The sequence below is a fragment of the Solanum stenotomum genome, chromosome 4 (assembly GCF_019186545.1).
Source record: "Solanum stenotomum isolate F172 chromosome 4, ASM1918654v1, whole genome shotgun sequence".
NCBI lineage: Eukaryota > Viridiplantae > Streptophyta > Magnoliopsida > Solanales > Solanaceae > Solanum > Solanum stenotomum.
In genome coordinates, this window is record NC_064285.1 from 4,200,417 (window position 1) to 4,217,199 (window position 16,783).

The following is a 16,783-nucleotide window of genomic DNA, read 5'->3' on the forward strand; positions in this document are numbered from 1 at the left end:
CGAAAATCTTCTAGAAGACTCTTCAACATCTTGAACTCTAAGTTCAAAACCTGCTAGAAGGAATAATGGAACACACAGATATAACAGCAAAATACTAGCAACATCAAATATTCATAGCAACAAATTTACTTTCATAACTATAACCAAGACACATAAGAAATCCAATAAAGAGCGACTATAGACATATCGTCACACATTGAGAGAGGGAGGAACGAAAACTAAATTGGATGCTCCCTTGTATTCAACTAAACACATAACGATGCAAACAATGCTAAAAATTAAACTAGTAAAAGGATACTAACCAATTATGCAAAATTAAATATCAGCAATGAAGTTATTTGAATGGAAATGTTAGATCCAAAACAGCAACACAACAATAAGAGACAAAGAGAGATCCAAAGCTTTACTAGAGTTCTTTATTTTTTTATTTTTTTTTATGAGTAGCTATATATTTTATTCTTAAAGCAAGTAAGTATGTGCCAAGTCCCTAGATATGAGTGTGTAAATAATGAACTAAGAGGTCTCTTTATATAGTGAAAGGGAGGGCACATAATAAAGGAAAAGAAATATTTCGGGGTCAATTGACTATCATTGTTTTCTAAAATAAGGAAATACAAAATCAGCCATATAATTCATTAAACAGTAAGGATTTTACCAAAAATAAGCAAGTAAGAGACAGTTAGATCCTAATTATACCAAGAAAATCAATTAAGGAAGTTACTATGTTAATAATATACATAAGTTAGCGGAAAGAAACAATTAGCTAAGGAAGGAAAAATTTTAATTATATATGCACTGTCAACCTTTAAAGAATGAAACTAGGATTCTTACCAAAATAATGAAGCTTAAAATGGGTGACATCAACAATCAAGAATCATATATGGCAAGAAGGATCAATTAAATATTTTCCTTAGATAAAAATATTACCAATCAATGAAATATTGTACCATAATCAGCCACAATTTTATCAAAAATAAGGCAAGTAAGAATCTGTTTTAATTTATTTAAAGCAAGTAAATTAATGCGTTATAAAAGCAGGTAAGGAAAGAATTATTTACACAGGTTAAGAATCAAATTACATACCTTCATATATCTATTTCTGGCACCTCTACCTTTACCTTATCAAGACAAAAGATTTAATAGATTCCAATGGCGAAGCAAACAAATAACATCTATCCAATCAGCTTAAGGAATCAAAAAGTGTCGTGATTATAGTAAACAAAAGCATGAATTTAGCATAATAAGACTAAATTGATTTATCTAATGAGGGAAGGTGATTCAAAATCATCATAGGGAACAGTCAGCATATTTTAGCAAATCAACCCAATCGCACCCTAAACTTGCTAAATCAATTCAATAAGCTGTAAATGAGATATTAAGATATATTAACAAGTCATAATTGGACATATAGAGAAACTATTAAGCTTCAAAAGCAAACTAAAATCAGATCAGAATACAATGACACATACTTTCGGAGCTCAGAAAATCAGCAAGATGTAGTTTACGAGATCAGAAAATAGCAAGTAATTCATTATCAAAATAAAATCCACCTAAAATAAGCATGTATAAGAATCATGGCTTCTCCATATATACGAATTGAGCATATATAATGGGAAATTTTAAAAGAAGAGCTAACCCGGACGGATCCGTTGAGATCCATTTTAAACCAACCAAAATATCGTGGTCTGAACAAACTCCATTATCATTATCTTACGCTGCTCATCTGCTGGAGTTGTTGGCCGAAAATAGGAGAAAATAAAGGAGCAGGGCTCGCCGGAGCTGCTGCCTGGTTGCTGCTCTCGCCAGCTGGAGCTGCTGTCTCGCAGGATGCAGTCCAGCTCTAGCTGGCTGCTGGCGGTTGCTGCATGCTGGTCGGAGCACTGGTTCTCACCGAAATTGCTGCTGGTCGCAGCTATTGCTCTCGCTGGCGTTGCTGGTCGCGGCTGCTGTTTCCGGTTGCTGCTGCCCGGAGAAAAAGAGACGGAGCGAGGGAGAAGAGGAGAGAGGAAGAGAGGCGGAGAGGATAGGAGGAGAGGGCGGAGAGGAGAGGAGATCGACCTCCCTCTCCTCTGGTTCTCGTCAGAAACTTGCCATCGCCGGAGGAGTTGAGAGGAGAGGCGGCTGATCTGTGTTGGAGAGGAATAAGAGAGTGAAAAAAAATTGTTTTAGGGTTGGGGTCTTTAGATTAAAATAGGAATGGAGGGCTTAATAAATCTGGGCCATTGGATCAATTTAGATGAGCGGATAGGATTTAATTTAAAAGATGGACGGTTAGGATTAAATGGAATTAAAATTCTGAAAATTAGATTGAGAATTGGAATGGCTAAATTTGTAATAACATTAGCTAGAATTGAAATGAAATGATGGCTATAATTGAAATAAAATTTAAATCGAATAGGCTAGAATTGAAAGGAATTAAAATAAAATAGGCTACAAGTTAAATGATTTTGAGGAAATTTTTAAATACTACACATATCATAATATTTTTTTATATAATTAAAATCACTTAAATTTTAAAACATTTAAATAAAATAAAAACTTTTAGCTTTACTAATAATTAAAAATATTTTAACAATATTTACGATAATTTTATAAAGCACGCGTACTAAAATGTACCATTTTTTAGACAAAATCAACTAAAATTTTAGAACTTAAAAATATATTTTAAAATGCGTATTTAATCGGATAGCATTCCCAAAAAGGGTTAAAGGTCGGTCAAAATTGGGTGTCAACAACCACTCATGTAACCAGAATTATAAATAAATCACCCGATTGTTACTAGATTTCCCTACACCTTAAAGACTCTGATTTTGTTCAAATCTGGACTAGGTTGGAAAAATCTAAATACTACGAAAAAGTTTTTTGGCCTCAAATTTTCCCCCGTTGGCTTATCTATAACGGCGAAACTCGGTCGTTACAATAGATACCAATTTACCCATGACTCGTCCCCAAGTGACAAACCTAGGAAAAAGAGGCTAGGAAAATAATGAAGTAGTACCTGAATCGACGAACAATTAGGGATACTTGTCTCGCATGTCCCTCTTGGATGGATCGGTTGCCACGTTCCAGCATAACTAACTTGGATTGGTTGCCACATTCCTGCATAATTATGGGATCGGTTGCCACGTTCCGGCATAATCATTGGATCGGGCACCACGTTCCGGTATGCTAACTGTTTGGGTTTGGGTTCCATGAGAGGACCAATGACTTGTCATAATTGTGTATTTAAGACATGTGAAGTTGTTCGTTGTTCGTAAATGTTGATGATATTGTATATGTTCGATATATGCATGTGATTGTATTATCGTTTGACTTATGTATGTTGCACTTTGTGGGATATGATATACTTGACAGAACCAACATGGCAGATGCAAAACCAGTGAGGACACCTATCGCTTGTGGTTCATGTCCAGGTTCTAAAGATGGTTCTCCTCTTGAAGATCCAACGCAGTACCGGAATGTAGTTGGAAGCTTGCAGTATTTGATGTTTACTCATCTAGATGTTGCTTTTATAGTAAACAAGTTGTCTCAGTTTACAAGTTGTTCCACGACAACCCATTCGACCATGGCAAAAATGTGTCTTGTGCTAACTAGCTGGGACATTAGACCGTGGTCTATTTCTTCGGAAAGAATCTCCTCTTTTACTTCATGCCTACTCTGACTCTGATTGGGCTGGTGATCGCGATGATCAGTCGTCTACTACAACATATGTTGTGTTTCTTGACAGTCATCCAGTCTCATGGAGTTCTAAGAAACAATGAGTTGTGGCTCGTTTTTTGATGGAGGCAGAATACAGGGCCATCGCCTCTACCACTGCTAAACTTTGTTTGGTGCGTCATCTTCTCAAGGAGTTGTCTATTATTCCCGCTAAGACACCGGTCATCTACTGCGATAATCTTGGTGCTACATACGTTTGTGCTAACCCTGTGTTTCACTCTCGCATGAAGCACATTGAACTTGATTATCATTTTGTCCGTAAATCAGTCCAGCAAGGTATTCTTCGGGTTTCTCGTGTTTCCTCAAAGTACCAAGCGGATCTTTTGAGCTGTTATGTTCCAAGATTGGCATCTCTGATCGACCTACCATCTTGCAGGGGTATATTAGAGATATATCTTAGAGTGATTGTATATTATTTATATTCCTTATTTACAGATTTAGTTTCAATAGTTTTAGTTTATTCATAACAGTAAAGATCCTCACTTATATCTTAGATTGATTGTATTGATTTCCTTCCTGATCCTTATGGATCCACCCTCTTGTATAAATACCCTATTCATTATTAATAAATTAACTTTTACCTCTTCAGTAAACTACTTTAGGAATGACAAATTTTGAAGGATTCTAGTTCATTGATCAAAGAGCGGGCAACTGTCAGGTCCAATGATCTACTGCTTATGTGATTGGGTCAAATAGAGACAAAAGTTAACAAATCAAACTTACCCAAAAAAAACAGACTAATGACTTCCGGATGCAATTATATTTTGCGGGATCATTTGTCACCCGTCTATGTCCACAAATTTATACTAATGAAGCTTTGGAAATATTATCGTTAGACAAATATAAATATTGAATATTACCGACTTTAATTTATTATTTAAAACTACAATTATAAGTTCAGTACAAAAACAACCTTAAAAGTTAAATCCATCATGTTTAAATCTTGAATTCACCTCTACTCCCCGCACACACTTCAAATTCACCATAACATCTTCTCCTAAAACACAATTAGGATTCTATTCATCAATTCTTGCCATTCCCACACTACAACTCCTTTTCATCACTAATTTCCTTGATGACATTTGTTGCCTTATTTGTTGTTGTTGCATCACAAAATTCAAGTCCAAATTAATATCCCTCATGCTTCTTCTACATGATGCTACTCTAACTAACTCTTTATAATCTTCACTCTCATAGTTGCTAACATGACTTGTACTATAAATCCTTGGCAATGTTTGAGGATTCACCACCGCGAAATTTATCATGTTGTTCACGTAACAATCTCTTGCTTTTGTTAAAACCTTCCATGGTAATGCAAGAATTCTAAGGAATTTGTTCATGTTACTCACTTTGCTCTTCATTTTTTACCTTTTGTATGTGTGTGTGGAAATTGGAATTCAATTTAGATATTATATATGTATGAAGAAGGAGAAATTTGTGGAAAATTCAATTATTTGGAATAATTGGAAGAGATGGTTATGAAGAGGAAACTTAGAAGGATGAATCATGAGATTGTTTAAATTTGTTTGTTGTGATGTGAGGGGTTGTTTGAAGTGAGTTTAAGTAAGTTATATATAGAGATAAAAGGCACAAGTATGCCTTAAACTATGATCGAAATTTCAGAGACACATTTTAACTAAACTAAGGTCTATTACCTCCTGAACTTATTTTTTTGTGTAATTTTATCAACCTTTTGGCTTACGTGGCATACTCTGTGACTCCACGTTGAGGCACGTGAGAGATGTTGGATGGTACATAAGTCAGTTTAGTTAAGGTGTGTTTTTTAGATTTCGGTCATAGTCTTGGAATAATTTAGCCTTATCCCTTATATAAATATTGTTATTTTAAGTTTTTTTTATACTATCATGTAATCATGTCATTGAAATAAATAATATACTATTTATGGATTAAAAAAATTAAAAAATATATAAATTTATAATTTTATTTATCAATAGGATAAATTATTTGCTAGAATAAATAAACTAAAGGTCACATGCATGATGGTATAAAATTCATTACACGAATGGTAGAATATATATACAACCTATAATCTGTTTGATTACGGAAAGCTAAAATTGCTTATAAGAAAATACTTATTTTAGAGAGTTGATATGTTTGATCAAATATTTTTAAGAACAAAAATTATTTGTGAATACTAGCAAAAGCTAAAAAAAAAATAACTTTTCTCCGGAAGCACTTTTTAAAAGATTCGCCAAACACAAAATTATTGCTCTAATATCAAACTTTTTTTTAGGAAAAAGTGTTTGTCAATAGCAGCAAAATCTGAAAAAATATATTTTCTCCATGAATACTTTATGAAAGTTTCGCCAAACATGAATAATTCTTCTCTAATATCGACAAAAATATTATTTTTTAAAATTGATTACGTAAACATAAATTGTTATTTTTCAAAAATAAATCGATTTAAAAAATCTGGCCCACACAATTTATTAATATGGTTAGTGTAGTAGCTAAGTTAGAATACAAGGACGGTGACGTTGGTGGACTTAATCCATGGACACTAAATAAGAAGGCAATTTTGATTTATTTGGCTTTGAACAAGTAAATATAGATGGATTGGGAGTACTCGAAGGGTAAAATAGGTATAAAATGAAGAATTTTCTCTAATTTTTTTCAAATTGAACCGCTAAATATGTACATTTATTTTTAATATAGTGAACAAATAAAAGTAACAGGAGGAACTCAAATTGGATAAATAAATGTGAATTATCTATTTTTAGTATATAGTCAACAAGCAAAAGTAAACGTAAATAGTATCGAATCGTTGTGAGTCCAATGAAGTCTTACATAGTCAGTTGAGCCATCAATTTGAGAACTTAAATTGGTTCCAACTATCAGTCTATCACCTGTCTTCTACTTCAAAATATGGCCAATTAATGTACATTGGATTACGAGTATGGAAAAATCGAATCAATCGATAAATTGAACTGAAAAAATGTGTTATTAATTTATTGTTATTGGGTTATTGAGTTCATGGTTTTATAAAAAAATTGAGTTATTGATTCGGTATTGATTTTTAATATTGGGTTATTAGTAAACAGATAACCCATTAAGACTACAGTAATTTACTACTTTTACCTATACATAAATATTGTCTTTGTCATTTATCCTTCAATTCATATTTCACAGTGACTTTGAGTTCACAACTTCACATTATACAAAATGCCAAAACCTAAAGAACTTTATTCCTCTTAATTCTCTGTGTTACACTTGTGTCGTTCTTTTCATGTTTGTTACTATTGTTTCTATTTTATGAGCATTTGTAAATTTACAGTCGAGTCAAATTTAATAGTTCTGATTTTGCAAAACCATTTTTTATACTTGGTCAATTATGATTCAGCCACGTCATTAATTACATTTTTTTTTAAAAGAAAAAAGGCTCAAATATGTCATTGAACTTTGACAAAAGGTTCATCTATGCCATCCATTAAAGTTTGGCTCATTTATGACATTTCAGTTAACAAATAATGGCATTAGTGAGTCTTTTCTCAATCAAAAATGACATAGATAAGCTAAACTTTTAACGGATAACACAAATTAAATGAGCCTTTATTGTGCTTTCTGGTTAGTACCTAAATAAAAATATAAAGTTGACCTGATTACTGACTGATCCATTATGTTAGGAACTTACATGTGAGAATTCTTGAGATGAATGTAATAAAGATCATTTTGCAATAATTTAAACAATTGATAAATGTGATTAAATTTTTCTTATATATACTAAACGAGTTTAATTACATGAGCAAGTGGCATGTATTGGTACATGCTAATCTTATAAATTTATTAATTTTTCCCATAGACTTTTTTTCCACACCTCCTGGAAAAGAAGTTCATTTAAATAAATTATGCTTTTTGTCTAATTAAAAATACAAAGTTGACCTTATTATGTGATCCATTATGTTTGGGAATTGCATCTTAGAATTATTTGAGATGGATCTAATACGTTTTCCCTCCGTTCCTATTTAGTTATTAGGATATGATTTTACACGATTCTTAAGAAAATTTAATTAGAAGTATAATTTGACTAATATATTTCGAAGAACTTTAGTAATCCAATTTGTTGGCTATCTGAACTCTCATCTAGTTGGTTAGGATTAATCAATTCCTCATATTGTAATTCCCTCCTATATTTCCTTTACCCCCAATTTTTTTTCCTTATTATTATTTTTTAAATTTATTTATGTTCCTCTTAATTTAAGTCTAAAATAATTAATGTTTAGGACAACATTGAATAAAAAAAATATTTTCTTGTTGATCTCTTAAATTGACAAACATTTGGAAAACTACTAATTTTAGTATACAAGACAATAAATGGGAAATGGAGGGAACATCATTTTACAATAATTTACACAACTAATAATTGGATTGAACTATGGATAAATTTTATTGCTAAATATAATTTTTGAAAAATTATCCTTCCGAATAACGTTAGACTCATATGTTTGATATTTGCTCTTGTATTATTCAATTTTAGATAAAATATTAAATTATCGTCTAAGATTTGCAATAACTTGCAAAATTATAGGTCATGATCTAACATTTTCAGTTTATTCTAAAGGGATATGTAGATCACAAATTAAAAAGTCCATAAATTACAAAAATAAAAAAATTAAAAGTGTTATTATTATTATTAAAGAATGGCCAGCAATTTTTGTTATCAATAAAATAAGGGACAATTTCCATTATTTTCTCTTCTCAATCAACAATACTATAATATTACTATACTAAGATATGATGCAAAATATAAGTACTCAATTAAAAAAGAGGAAGGTCATTCTCTTCATTTAGAACAAAATGTAAGACAATTTGCATAGTACATAGAGAGGGGACAAAATTAGACAAGTACACTCCAACCTTTTGTATAACGACGTCGTTTGTCCAAATACTTTTTGATTGTTTCAATGAAAACAAATTGTTATAATAACTGTTATAGAAAGCTCTTATAGTATATCACGCCATCATTTGAGGACTCTGAATTCCTCTTTTCTCCCTTATTGATTTTGACATAGGAATATGTGATAAGTTGATCATAACAACACTATCTTCTCTCACACTACATGAATGTTTACATGAGAAAACACTAGACATATAATCCTTCTTCTTCTTCTTCATCCCAATAAAAAAATCATCCTTGCTTAAACCACCAAAAAACTTGCCTTTTCTTGAAGTACTACTAGTCTTTGTACACTCTTTATATGCTATATAAAATGGATCATCATCTTGTTTCTTGATGATGAAACCCCTTCTTCTTGATGATGAACTCCTCAACAGCGGCGGACGCTCGTAAAAACATGGTGGTGGAGGAACTTTCATGCCATGAAAATCTAAAGCTTTTGTGTTTTTGGATGAAAATTGGATATGATGATCACACACTAATTTTGTTTGTGTCACCTTATTACTAACTCCTTTGAATTGAACTTTGTCCTTGCGATTAACATGACTCATGTTTTTGAATAAACAAAATGAAATTTATGGGGATAATTTTTAATATATGTTGATGAAGAAATGAATAATATAAGTTATGAATTTATATATATAGGGATTCTTCATAAATAATATACTTTATGCTTTTTAACGGCAAACGCCGCAAATATTTCATTTGGTAGAAGTACATAAAACGTGAAGGGCAAAAAGTGAGTAAATTACAAAAACGTTAGGTACTCTAAAACTACTAACAGAAAAAGATGATGAAAATAGGGGGAAAAGATTAACCAAACACTTAGGCTCATTTGGCACGAGGGATGAGGGATAACTAATCTCGAGATTAATTATAGAATAAGTTTATTTCATGAAGGTTGGGATAAAATCACGGGATAACTTATTTCAGGATTAGTTATCCTGGAATTGTAGTGTTAATTTTATCTCACATTGAAGGTGGGATAACAATCCTGTGATAACTTGTTCCCAAACCAAACGAGCCCTTAGTATATATATATAATAGACATCGACAAAATCAAAATTTCACTAAGGGGTTCGTTTGAACCCTATTCGACAGAAAATTACATTATTTATATATTTTTAAAATTATTTTTTTATGTATATATAGTAGATACTCTTTGGATACTGAATCCCCTTTAATTTCTTGGTGTGTTAATTTAATTACTTCCTTATATTTTAAACCTCCTTAGTGGAAATTCTGACATCAATACTGATCCAAATGAACCTCTTGCTCCCCTAACTTCGACGTTAGTTATATACCTTTTTTTCTTCTTGATGTCTACATCAAGAGAAGGAGTAGATCAAACGTGTGACCTAAGAAGAAGTTAGGAGAAACAATGACAAATTAACACTGAGATAAATGCATGACTTGGTTTATCAAGCAAAAATAGAGTATTTTTAATTAGTTAATAATATTTCCGTGATTGATTAATTAGTTAAAATATATATAAATATAAAATGTGAATATGTTGGTTTGTAAATTAAACAAACTTATAATACACGAAGAGCACAATTAAGGGAAAATAATTGGTGGGGTTTTTTCCTTGTTTTGTGCTTTTGAGGTTAGGGCGTTAATTAGGCTAGCTAGTATGTTTACATATGTTTTTGTTAGTTTGGTGTGTCTTTTTTAATCCTTAGAGAGCAATTAAATTAATTAATCCATTTGGCTATGTGTTCTAATCAAAATGGTGATCCATTTTACAAAAAATAGGTACTTAAAAGCTTATAAAAAAAGAAACAAGAAATTAATATTTAGAAAAGGGGTTTTTCAGATGGTAAGCATCCCTTACCTTCAATTCTAAGGTTTTGGGTTTGAGTCATCAAGAAGCAAAAAGCTAGGGTGGAAGGGTTAGAATTAAACGAGTTGGATTATGACCCACTTCTGGACTCATTTCAACACAAATAACTTTTCGTGGGTCACATTTTGATCCGTATAAATTTAGTCCAACCCTCCCATCTGATATCCCTAACTAAAATTAATTAATATGGAAATACATTTTTGATCGTTCAATTATTTTGATAATTTTTTTATTTTAGACCTTGTGATATATGACTCAACACATTTAACATTAATTAATTAAAAAGTGTGATTTGTTGTATCTTATCTAGAAAAATAACTATATTTGGATAATATAAAGTCTAATATGGAGTAACAATACAGACTTAACATACTAATATTAATTTAAGTAGTGGAACAAAAAAAATCATAATAATTTGTAAAATATTCATAAGCAAAGAAATCAAAAAGTGTACATTTCTATTATTTGAAGGTTAAATTTAGAGATTGCTTATAAAAATAATATTCTAAAAATACATTCATAATTGACCAGTTTATTTATTGTTTAGACACAAAGAAAAGCCAAAAAAAGAACATAAATAGGCACATACATAACGGTTCTCATGCTCAGCAGCCAAAGTAGTTACATATATATATATATATATATACTTTAAATAAATGCCACTATTTAAATAATCTTCGAATTCTAAGCGTTCGATTCAAAATTTAAGATAATGGGTTTAATCGAAAATAACTTTTTATTCGATTAAAATGAGTCGTCGAGAGTAGTTATTGTTGTTGATATACCCTTGGAAGAGATACTTTTAGTTTCTCATTTCGGAGAGGGAGCCTGAGAAACTGCTAACACATCTAAGAAGGTAGGAAGAGTGCAAATTACCCTATCCAGGGAGGCAGTGACAATAAATAACTATATCAGAATACTCATATTTAGTATCGGCTTTGAGGTCTTGTTAATTCAGATTCATATTGTTTAAGACTTATTAAAGGAAAAAATCCTTTCTATAAATTAAAAAAATAATGATCATTGGAGTGACAAGAAAATCGTACTCATGTTCTCTTTGGGGAACCTAAATTCGACATGTTTTACTGACGTTTCTATAATAGGTGAGTATCTCTCATGACTTATATCGATAGAAAAGCTAAGAAGTTGCATACCGGAATTATACTGCTTACATGAATAACAGATGTGTCAAGTTAAGGCAGCAAGTGTGGTTCATGACATGTTATCAAGAAACAGAATTGGCTCTTTTGGTACATGATAGATACACAAAGACAGTTTTCTGTGAAAATGTACAACAATCCTTTATTTACAAGACATATAAGTTTTTGCTACAATTACTATTGTTGTGTAGGAGAAAAAAGATGTATGCTGCTATGGTGTTTTAACTTTCTACAACTTACAAAACAATGTACTAAAAAGAACAAAAGAATCCAAATGTAAAACAGGACATAAATGGGGAATATTATCATCATTCTTGATGGTTTTCTGTATTCAAATATATATATATATATATTGTTACGCGTTTTTCTACTATTTGTTCCAACACATCTTGATGATCTTGGTGTTTGGGAGAGGCTTAACGTTCGGAGGAGAGGCAATAGAGCCATCATCTCTCCAGAGTTTCCCCAGTTTTTCAAAATTTACATATCGCGCTAATGCCAGGCTCAGCATTATCCTGTCTTTGATTTGACAGTAGAGCTGAGATAGTATATCCCCATGAAGCCTATTGATATTCTTCGACTAGTCAACCTGTTCACCGATCAAGTCTAGCCCCACGAGAAGGAATGATATCCCTTGAAACAGCAAGAAGTAAAAGTGGATCCCTTGAGCTGACAGTAGGCTCCTAACTGCAGCTGTCAATAACAAGAAAGCTAAAGCCAATTCTTTTGTATAGATTCTGTTGTGCTTTTTCTTCCGCGAAGACTTTCGTGCTTTTTGCTTAATTTCCTCCTTCAAGTCTCCTAAATTAGGCTCTGAAGTACCTCTTTGATGTTTTGGTTTTTCATCGACCAATAAGGAAAGATCACCCTCGGATGAACGTCCTGATTTCTTGGTTACGATCCATTCATAAGAACTTCCAAGTTGGAAGAGGCCTGAGATCATGGCATTGAACTTTGTCACAGACATTGTGTTCTCGAATAAGAGATATGGTACGATGAAAGGGAAGGATTTAGGGGACGGAAGTATATTGAGAAATGACATTGTGGCGGGGATGTAAGAGACAACCCACGTAGGGAGTGTAGCCTCGGGAACGAACATGGTCATAGGGAGGATTATACAGAACAAAGTGAAAGAGTAAAATGGAAGTATCAGTTTCCTTAGAAGGAAGAAAAGAAATATCAAGTTGCCTTTCTTCCAAATGCTTATCTGCATTAACCAAATTCAAAAGCATAATATGTCAGACAATACGCGAATTATCATACATAGATAGATCATAGATGGATATTCTATAAGTGAATTGAGCTATATACATTTGATTCAACGATGGCAGGAAAACAAAGACGGAACAACTGCATTGGCCCTGAATGCCATCTATGTTGCTGCTTCCTATACGCTTCGTATGATTCTGGTACCTCACACTGGCACTGAAAATGATCGATCCAAGAAAGTCTTTTACATTCTAAAGAAACATTTACTTGTAAGAAGTTAGCAACGAGTGAGCAAAAGTACCTCGACATCATTAAGAAAGATGAATTTCCATCCGTGGAGATGTGCTCTAACAGCAATGTCCATATCCTCAACTGTTGTTCTCTCCAACCAACCACCAGAACCTTCCAATGCCTTAATCCTCCATACTCCAGCAGTCCCGTTAAATCCAAAGAAATTCAGAAAGATACCGTTCACCTGCTGTTCGACTTCAAAATGAAAGGCTAAATTAATGTGCTGCAGTCTTGTTAGAAGATTTTCTTCCTTGTTTACAAAGGACCATCTTGCTTGAACCAACCCTATATCCTCATTATCCTACAGTTCAAAATCGAAAGGCGATAATTAATAAAACAAACTACATGATCATATTCTATACGCGAACCATATACAAGAAACGAAGATTATGACAAGGGGATGATCAAGGGTGGAGGGTGTTGAATACCTTGAAGTAAGGAACAGTTCTCTTAAGAAAATCAGGTGATGGTTGAAAATCAGCATCGAAAATGGCGACAAATTCATAGTCTTTGACATAGCTGCAATTCATGGCTGACTTAAGATTGCCAGCTTTGTAACCCTCTCGAATCACCCTATGACGATATACAATGTTTACACCATCCTTCTGCCATTTATGTACCTCCTCTTTGATCAACATCTGAGTCGTGGAATCGTCAGAATCATCAAGAATTTGAATCAACAATTTCGATTTAGGCCACTCCAAACTAGACATAGCTGCAATAGCTTGCTGATAAACCTGATACCAATTGCCAACCAACACTCAATTTTCAGAACAACAATAAACAACCACCAATAAACATATAAAACAAGACTTAACACAACGAAACAACAACTACGCTCCAATCCATACTATGTTAAGGTTCGCCACATGAATCCTCAATATCCATTTCACTCCATTTAGACCCCTTTCATTCCACTACTCAATAAATTGACAACATTCAGAAAATCAAGAAATTCTTAAAGAATACAACAACAACAACAAATGGAGGGTAGCGTGTACGCAAACCTTACCTCTTCCTTGAAAAGGTAAATAGACGAAAAAGACTATAGTATCTTTAAAGAACAAAACAAATTACCTCTTTTTCATTACACATGGGGATTTGAACAAGAACCATAGGATAGTAACCACCATCGCCATCTTCAAGATCCACCGGACCATCTTTCAAAACCGGCTTAATCTTCCATATACGGATCCATAAACAACCCAAACACAAGATCAATCTATCCAAACTCTGGATAAAAAAGAGTACAATACACACATTTGCCAATGATCGAAGAATGGGAGCAAAATACTCCACCCTAACCACAACCCATATGGAATAAAGCAAATCAAAAACACCCTTCACAGCTAATGGATTTGCCAATGTATACAAATGCTGAATATGAAGATCATGAGTATTAAAGTGCCAACCTTTATAATATGCAGCTATTTCAAAACCTAATAAGATTAAAGAAAACCAAACGAACACCTTTATACAAGAATAGAACCAACTATTGCTTGTGGAAGAATCTGTTTTTCCAGTGGCTACACGACGACGGATAACGGAACCAAAACTGAACAATGCAGAGGCAATAGAAGTTAAACAACCTGCTGCTTTATGTGCTTTGAGAAGAAGAACCCATGTTAGTTGTTTTGCATTCTTGTTTTTCACCTTTTCACCTTTTGTTAACAAGAAACTATCATCCTCTGATGGAGTTTCTAGCTCAACCATAGACCAGTTATTTGGATTCTCCATTTTTACTACTACAGGAGTACCCCTTTGGGTCTCTTTACCACCCCACCAGGTAAAGGGTGGTGCCATTGATGATTTTGGTGAACACCCTTTTGGAAATCTTGGACAAAAATGAGAAAAAGATTGAAACTTTACGTAGATTTTAGCTCAAAATGATGAAAAGACAAGAGTTCTTGGCAAAACAAATGCCAAAAAAGACGAATATTGTGGTGTTCTAACAACGACAGATCAAACAAGAACTTGATGAATCTTGGCCTAAAATGTGCTAAAGATTGAAACTTTATGATGATTTAAGATAAAAAATTAATACAATACGACGAAAATATAGAATTCTTGGCAAAACAAATGCCAAAAAAGATGAATATTGTGGGGTTGTAACAACAACAGATCAAACAAGAACTTGATGAACGAAATCCTGAAAAAGTATTGTTATTATGGTAACACGTCTTTGATTTTGATTTATCAATCTTAGAAAAAAGAATGGAAAATCAAAATCAAAAACAAGAAATTAAACGCCCATCACGTTTTTCTTGAAATTTTGATTTTCAAGAAGATGAAAATAGACAAAACAAAATAAAATTTATAGGATAAATTTTGGAAACAAAAAAAGAAGAAATTTAAAGAATGTAATTTCAATAGTTTCTTCCTTTTGTTTTGATGGATTAAGGTAAGAAAAATCCAGTTTTTTTTTTCTGTTTTTTGGAAAGAGGTTATTTTAGCTATCAACCAAATATATATATATGCATGGAAGTTGATAAAACATTAATAAACGATATTACTTTGAAACAAATACTAATTAATACTCCTCTTCTCCGTTCCTTTTTAGTTTTCATATTGCGATTTTCAAGAGTCAATTTGACTAATTTTCAAAGCTAAATTAGATTACATTAATTTGATATTTTAAAATAAAATTTTAGATATTCAAAAACTATACAAAAAATATTATAGATTACAACATTTTTTCATATCATCAATATGATGAAAAAATACATCTTAAAATATTAGTCAAAATTCATATCGTTTAACTCTTAAAAAAAAAACTATGACAATTAAAAAAAGTCAGAGAAAATAGTATATGATTACGTAATTATGTGGTTTCGTTCTTATAGCACACAAGAAAATAAGTGTAGTGGATGATTAGATAAATTAATTATCCTATCGGCGTATTCATTATCATCAAACATTTTGCATTAATTTGGCAAAGATATACAAAAAGATAAAATATGTTTTAGTGGTTTTCCTTTTTTAAGGTAAAAGAATTTTTGTCTGTTGACTTTTGTTTATGTTATCCATAGAGGAAAGAGTTAAATCATGGCAGCTAGGGGTGTACAAGTCAAATCGTAAAGTCAAATCAAATCAACGAATCAAATTAAACCAAAAAAAAAAAAAAAAAAATTGTGGTTTGGTTTGGTGGTTGGAAAAAAAAAACGATCACTCTTGATTTGGTTTGATATTAAAAGAAAAAAGTCAAACCGAACCCAAACCAAACCAACATAATATATATATAATTTTATTTTATTCATAGATAAAAAATATAATTTATTATCTACTTTGTTAATATATTTTTAGTTAGTTTATAATTTCCAATGTTTATATATTTTATTTCAATTTGGGCTTGGAAAATTTTGTACATATATATATATAATTTTCTTTTATTTATAGATAAAAAATATTATTTATAATCTACTTTGTTAATATATTTTTAGTTAGTTTTTATAATTTTCAATGTTTATATATTTTATTTCAAATTTGGGCTTGTAAAATTTGTAAATATTTTATTTTGTATTTAGATCCGAAGTTACAATTATATTGTTATAGTTTTTCAAATTCAAAGTTAACAATTTACTTTGTAGATATTTTATTTTGTATTCAGTTTGCATGTAGCCTTTAATCTTATTAATTTAACATAATGAG

At 31.8% G+C, this 16,783-nt stretch overlaps 1 protein-coding gene across 1 annotated transcript; it reads right to left on the reverse strand.

The window, feature by feature from the left end:
- Positions 1-12,182: 12,182 nt before the first annotated feature.
- LOC125862249 (probable xyloglucan glycosyltransferase 12) lies at positions 12,183-15,035 on the reverse strand. The gene is made up of 5 exons (XM_049542281.1): positions 14,213-15,035; positions 13,564-13,872; positions 13,146-13,436; positions 12,947-13,060; positions 12,183-12,842 (listed from the first exon to the last, which is right to left on the reverse strand). Exons 1-5 carry the CDS (start codon positions 14,936-14,938, stop codon positions 12,216-12,218), a joined length of 2,067 nt encoding a protein of 688 aa, XP_049398238.1. The 5' UTR covers positions 14,939-15,035; the 3' UTR covers positions 12,183-12,215.
- Between the last annotated feature and the right edge of the window lie 1,748 nt (positions 15,036-16,783).